The 6,982-nt window shown below is 41.8% G+C and overlaps 1 protein-coding gene across 1 annotated transcript in view; it reads right to left on the minus strand.

Moving 5' to 3' along the window:
• ARMC9 (armadillo repeat containing 9) overlaps positions 1 to 6,982 on the minus strand; it is a 152,406-nt gene that overhangs the window by 127,812 nt on the left and 17,612 nt on the right. The window contains exons 3-4 of the mRNA XM_023724514.1: positions 5,206 to 5,363; positions 986 to 1,084 (exon numbers count right to left, since the gene is read on the minus strand). Of these exons, the coding sequence (XP_023580282.1) occupies positions 986 to 1,084; positions 5,206 to 5,361 (255 nt within the window). The 5' untranslated portion in view covers positions 5,362 to 5,363. The remainder of the gene's footprint in view (positions 1 to 985; positions 1,085 to 5,205; positions 5,364 to 6,982) is intronic.

Here is a 6,982-nt window from a genome sequence, read left to right on the forward strand (position 1 = left end):
CTATTTTCCAAACTTTCCTCTAAGTTTGCAATTATTCCAAGTAAACAACCCCTGCCTTACACCATATAGTTTCCAATCTGGGGGTTATGTTTTTAAAAAGAGCTATCGATTTGCAGCAAACTGTTACCAGCCCTTGGCGCTCTAGCAAGAAGCTCCAGCTGGAGAAGCAGAACAATGTCTCCCTCCTACCAATCCCAGGAGTCCGTCCTTCTGCTGTTCATTCTAGGTGTGATACTCAGAAATAGCCTTCATTTTCTTCTTGGAGCTTACAGACCTCAAAAGCCACTGAAATGCAGCCTCTTGAGTTACTTTCTCAGGATCATTCATTTTTTGTGGCGACGTTTTTTGTTTGGGGAAGACCAGGCACACTACAGCAATGGTGTCACTAGGGTTGGTGTCACCCAGTGTGGTAACTCATGGTGTCACCCCCACCATGGACCTCCTCCCATACAAGACCATACGGAATCTTTAGTAATGTTTTTTGTACTAATGTTACTTGTAACTCGTAATTCCCATATATCATACTTTTTTTACTTTAATTACTACTTCATTCTCAAAAAAGTTATTGATACAGGTTCACAAATACTAATTACCACAATATTGTAGCTAAAACACCAGAAAATTCGACAAAATTAGTGACTATAAAAACACCAGCAACGACAAAAACAACAGCGCGCGCTTGTAGCGTGTGCCGCTGAAATCATGTGATTTGAAGCATCGCTGTAACTGGGTAATGATGACAGCTCTCACATGAGCACGTTAGAAGGTTCAAAAAGTAAATTAGCATAGAGTTTTAGCCGTGTAAGTATAGTGATACATGTAAGCTGGGCTTACCAAAAATGTTTTTGTTGTTATACCTAACTACAGGGGTATTTTTAGTCATTCTGGTGTCATCCCCTCTGACAGTGTCACCCAGTGCTGTCTGCACCCCAAAACCTCCCTAGTAACACTGCTGAGCACAGAACAGCCAGAGCCGGAGCCTCACCGTGCCAGGCCTCGTGAAGTCCACGCTGTGAGCCAGGCTCTGCCGCATCTGGTTACTGAAGAGGCGGATGCAGACACTCTGAAGGTATTCCGGAGTGATCTGCAAAGAGGACATGAGGAGGTCTGGTGAAAGGTGCAAAACTCACCAGAGCACCATTTGAGCCAAGCTAGCAATTATTAGAGCTGGGGCGCTGCAGTCTTTCTGTAACGTGCAGAGATTAGATGTATGAGCAAAAAAATCACCATGCTGCTTTAATGTCAGAGCTCTTGGGAGTTAAAGCCTTGAGCCTGACAGAAAACACTGCTGACGGACTGAAGGCGTGATCACAGGCCATCAGACTTTAAATTACGTAAAATAAACTGATTTAAACCATTTTTTGTTAATTCCAATAAAAAAGTCAGTGGATGATCTTAATACGGTGGAAAGGACGCTGGGCTTAAAACCTGAAGATCCGGGTTCAAGTCGGGCTTCAAAATCCACTTTGGATGACAATCTTCTCTTTCTTCATTCCCAGGACATCTGCTCTACATTAAGCCCTCCGCCTTGCCTCTTCTCCCAGCCCACTGCTGGCCTCACTTCAATGTCCTGGTCGCCACGTCTTTCTACCAGTCACTCTGCAAGTCCCCCCAACTTGGACCCACCCCATCACTCTTGTCCTCTCATAAACCAGGTTTCTACCAAATAAAACCACCCAACTAGGCAGACTGATGCCACCGCCACAAATTTATGTCTCAAACCCCAGCACCAACTGGTACGCTTTTACTGCTTGATCAGCAAACCCTCCTATTCCCTACAAAAACCAATCCACACTTCCACCTCCACCACCCTTCTTGAGCCCCACCCACAGCCTCCAGCTAGCTCCCCACCTCAGTGACAGATGGGTCTCCTACTTCAGAGAGAAAATGGAAGCAAACCGTTGAGAACTCTCTCAACACTCAGCAGTATATGAAGCCTCAGACCAAGAGGGGCTCGTCTCAAGGCTAAACCTCCTACCCTACCCTTGAGTGCAACCAAAAACCAAACCCGTTGCTGTGGAGTCGATTTCAACTCACAGCGACCCTCTAGGACAGAGCTGAACTGCATGAGGTTTCCAAGGAGCAGCTGGTGGATTTGAACTGCTGACCTTTTGGTTAGCAGTTGAGTTCTTAACCACTGTGCCACCAAAGCCTGAATTCCTATAGTACTTAAGATTTAAACATTCCTGTTTTTCCTGTATTTTTAATCTTCCCTTCTATACTCGTTCCTTCCCTAAAAGCCAAAGACCTGCTCAAATCCATCTCCTATTTAAAAAAACACCTTCCCTTTCCTCCACCCTATTTTCATCTATCGACCACCCTCTCAATCACCTTCCTTTACAACCTACATTTGCTGTCTCATCTCCCCTTTACGTTTCAACGTGATGAAATCAAGCTTCCATTTGCATTATTCCTCATACTCGGTATGGCAAAGGTCATCACGAATGACCTTCTAGGTGTCAAAAATATTGGATACTTTTCAGTTCTAGTCTTCTAGAGTATTCTGTGGCTTTCAGTCTTTGGATCATCTCCGTACTCCTGAAACTCTTCTCTGACTTTTGTAACTGCTACCAGACCATTTCCCTAATAAGCAAATCTGATTGTCACTTTCTTGCTTAAAACTGGTGAAGAGGAAATGACATAGACAGCTGACAAAAACCAAAATATGAACGGCCAACAAACACACACATGAAAATATATTCAGCCTCACAGATAATTTGTTAGTTGTCATCGAGTCAGCTCCAACTTATGGAGACCTTGCGAATAACAGGATGAAACGTTACCCAGTTCTGTGTGTCTTCGTGATCCTGGTATGTCTGACAATATCAGACAATATTCTATTGTGATCTATAAGATTTTCATTGGCTAATTTCCAGAAGTAAGTTTCCAGGCCTTTCTTCCTAGTCTGTCTTAGTCTGGAAGCTCTGCTGAAACCTGTCCATCACAGGTGACCCTGCTGGTATTTGAAATACTGGTGGCACAGCTTCCAGCATCATAGCAACACGTAAGCCACCACAGCATGACAAGCTGACAGGTAGGTGGTGGCACACATAATTAAAGAAATGTAAATTCAAGCAATAAGAATACCAGCTTTCATTTCCAAACCGGCAAAGATTTCCAGGTTTACTCATATCCAGTGTTGGTAAGCACATGGAGAAACAGGCACTCTGATATACTGCTGGAGGGTAGACGCTGTTGACATTTTAGAAGAAATAATTTGACAACATCTATTGAAATTTTAATGCCCATAAGCTTTGACCTAGCAATTCCACTTTTAGGATTTTATCTTACCTATATTCAAAGGTATAATGTATATACAAGGATGTTCACTGCTACATTTCTTTGTAGTAGTTAAACCCCACTAACTGTTCACCATCAGAGATGTGATGAATTTGGTACGCTCTTACAATAGAGTGATATACAAGCATTAAAAAGAATGAGGTAGATGTAGTCACAGGGAAAGAGCTCCATGATATATTGAAAGTTTCAGAACAGTAATGCATAACAGTATCCAAAGTAAGTACATGTATGCTACATGTATAAGCATGTACGTGCACATACACACACGTATGTGTATAGAAATGTTCTGAAATAATACACAAGAAAACCTCAACGCTGAATCCTAATGAAGAAATGAGATTAAGGAATGGGGTGGGGGTGCTTTTGCTTCTTACTATGCCCTACACATTTCTCAGGAGCCCTTGTGGCATGGGGGTGAAAGTGCTTGGTTGCTAACTGAAAGGTCAGCTGTTCGAACCTACCAGCTGCTCTGCAGGAGAAAGATGTGGCAGTCTGCTTCCGTAAAGGTTACACCCTTGGAAACCCTATGGGGCAGTTCTACTCTGTCCTATAGGGTCGCTATGAGTTGGAATCGACTCGACGGCAGTGGATTTAGTTTTATATACTCCTCTGAACTGCTTAAATTTTTTACCATGAGGATGTATTTATTTTACAATGAAAAACAGACTAGCTCAGAGCCAGCCTCCATCCTCTGCCTTGTCTTGATATTCAGCATCCCTGCCTGGAGGTCTGGAACCTCTGCTTGCATCCCCAGCAGGAGGGCTCACGTGTCCATCAGCAGTCAACATGCATACCGGGCGTAACACTCACCCTGGCTGTAAGGAGACACACTCAGGAAAATGGCGGTTATTTTTCAATAGGAGGGCAGGTGAAAGGAACTGGTTTTCTTTCTTTCTGTACTGTTTACATTTTCTACCCATGGGCACAGCTTACTTTTTTCTTTTTGTGTCAGCAGGGGTTATACGAGCCACCGTTCGTTTCTGGTACTTTGTTTGTATTAGAGAAAAGTTAATGCATGTTATTTCTAAAGCGAAATAAATAAATAAAAACCAAGCCCCAAAAACAAAACAAGAAACTAATTAATTTAAAAAATCCAAAGTCCTATTTTTCAAACCTACATTTCATACCTCCTGACTAACTACAGGATAAAACACAAATTCCTTAGCACGGTCTACAAATCTCTTCTCGGCCTTTACCAAGCTACCTCCCCTATGTCATCTTTCAACAAGCGGCCACCTTCCCAAGCAGATGATATGATTGTCAAAATAGGATATAAGGGAATCAATTAAAAAAGTCTATCAGGTTAACAGAGTTCCCAAACGTAGCTGGATACAAATATGTGAAAATCAATCGTTTTCGTACATACCAGCAGCAAGGTATTCCCCTCCGCCCCCCTCCATTTTTATGCTACCACAGTTCAGTTTTGGTTTTTTCTGCTGCCAGACAATTTATCCTTTACAACAGAAAGAATAAGGTAGAAAAATAAAGCTATGGTAGATAATGTGTTAGGGAAAATGGGTAAAATATTGCAAGTGCATGATTAAAAATAGCTCGAAACAGCAGCTTGGGTTCTTCTTCTGTGCACATTATACTCTGAAGCAGGAGGCAGGCTTCACTGGGTGGGGAGCGACCAGGAATCCCATATCAACATAGTCCATGCCCATGGTACGTCTTTTCCTTGAAATAGACATACACAGTAAAACCTGGGAAAGCTGGAACCGTGTAAGGCAGAAACCTTTCAGAGAAGGAAAATTCAAATGCCTTCCATTAAAATGAGCAATAGAGAAGTGGTAAGACTACAGCCTGCCAGAGGCAGGACACCTGCAAGACCCAGAAAAACAAGGTCGTCCCAGCGAATTCTGGCTCTCACAGGTACCACTGAAGATAACTGAGGATTTTCCTTACCATCTTGCCACTGACTGTGGCCTCCAGAGAATCCACCAGCTCTGCCGTGACTCCAATGAGATTGTGGTAGTCGGCCTGGATCTTATTGTACCGTTTCAGGTATGTCATTGACCTCCGTTCAGCTTCTAACAGCTGCTGGTGGAGCTGCTGCAACATTTCTAGGAAGACAATTTATATTAAAGCAAAACAAAAGAACAAACATCATAAAAAAACCATAAAAATAAAAAATTATATTCTACTCAAAGGACTGACATTTCTACTATCAGAATATTTTGCTATAACAATAAACTCGGTACTCTTCACATTTAACACTTCATTTCTATTTCATGCCACTTTACAAAAGTGTTTTATAACCACTGATTTTAGATTTGTTGCCTCTGGATGTTCAACTGAGTCACTGCTGGTTTTCATAACAAAATCTATTTCCTAGACTGAACCCCACACAATACATTTTAGTTCTTTTCTCTATGCATAAGAAACAAAAGGAAAGGTCCCCCTACCCCGCCCATAAACAGTTCACAAAATGGGTGAAAACCTGTGTCTTTTCCTTTGTTTTTGCCCTGTGAGGTTATCTGGGAGACAATTTAAATTTACAGGACAGTTCTTCATTTTAAGAAAAGGTTAGGGCTGCTTGATTGACGCTGGAAAAAACTAGAATCCAGAGTAAGATTCCAGGTGTTCATTCTGCCAGTTTGATACAGCATAAAACCAGCCCTGTCAGGCCTCAGCAGCAACGGAAGGCTCTCAGGTTCCCTGCGTAGAATCCCCCCACTTGGCCAGCCTGGGGACCTGCCATTGTGAGTGCAGTTGGAATAGGCGAATATTCACCAATATCAGCACTTCTTTGACCTCTCTTGCTTTTCCCGTGCCTTGAAGCCTACATTTTGATGGAAGAAAACAACCCTGCCCCTAACTCACTACTGTCCTGATTCGTGGCACAGTGGTTAAGAGCTCAGTTGCTAACCAAAAGGTTGGGAGTTCAAACCCACCAGTCACTCTGCAAAAGAAAGATGTGGCAGTTTGCTTCTGTAAAGATTTACAACTTGATGGCAGCAGATTGGTCCTAATCCAGGCACTTTGTAATGTTTAAAATCTTCATTTTAGACCACATTTCATGTACACAAACATTTAAAAAATTATATAAAGACGTGGGTTCAAATTCCTTCTCTACCTCTTTCTTACTGGGTAAACTTGACAAGATATGTAACCTCTCTGATTCCCGTTTCTTAACCTCTCAATGGGGATAATGATAACTACCCCGAAGGGTTATTGTGAGGATTAATGAGAAAACATATCCAAAGTGTCTAGCACAATGCCTAGCCCATAGCAGGGAATCAGTAAGTGGAAGTAGCTATTAATATTATTTCATTTCATGGAGATGGGTCAAAGATTTTCTAAATGCATTTCTGTGCAAGTAGGTAACTTGAAAATGTGGCAGACAGGTCACATCCTAAAACAGTGGTACAAGAATTTTGAAATATATCAGAACCATCCAAAGAATTTGCTAAAAATAAAGATGATCGGGTCTCACACCCAGAGATTCTGTTTTTGTGGATATTGGGTGGCATCTGAGTATCCGTATTTTCAACAAACTCCCCAAATGATTCTGATGCATATCACAGGTTTGAGAACCACTGCCCTAAATTATCTACTCCTCCTTAATATCTGTCCCTATAAGGATCATCCACATTCAAACTATAATTCAAAATAATTTCATGTTTCATGATTAAGTGTTTATGTGCAGAAGTAAATAGTCAAAGTAAAATATTTTAACTAT

This window comes from Trichechus manatus, unplaced genomic scaffold, assembly GCF_000243295.1.
Source record: "Trichechus manatus latirostris isolate Lorelei unplaced genomic scaffold, TriManLat1.0 scaffold00249, whole genome shotgun sequence".
In the NCBI taxonomy this organism is placed as follows: Eukaryota; Metazoa; Chordata; class Mammalia; order Sirenia; family Trichechidae; genus Trichechus; species Trichechus manatus.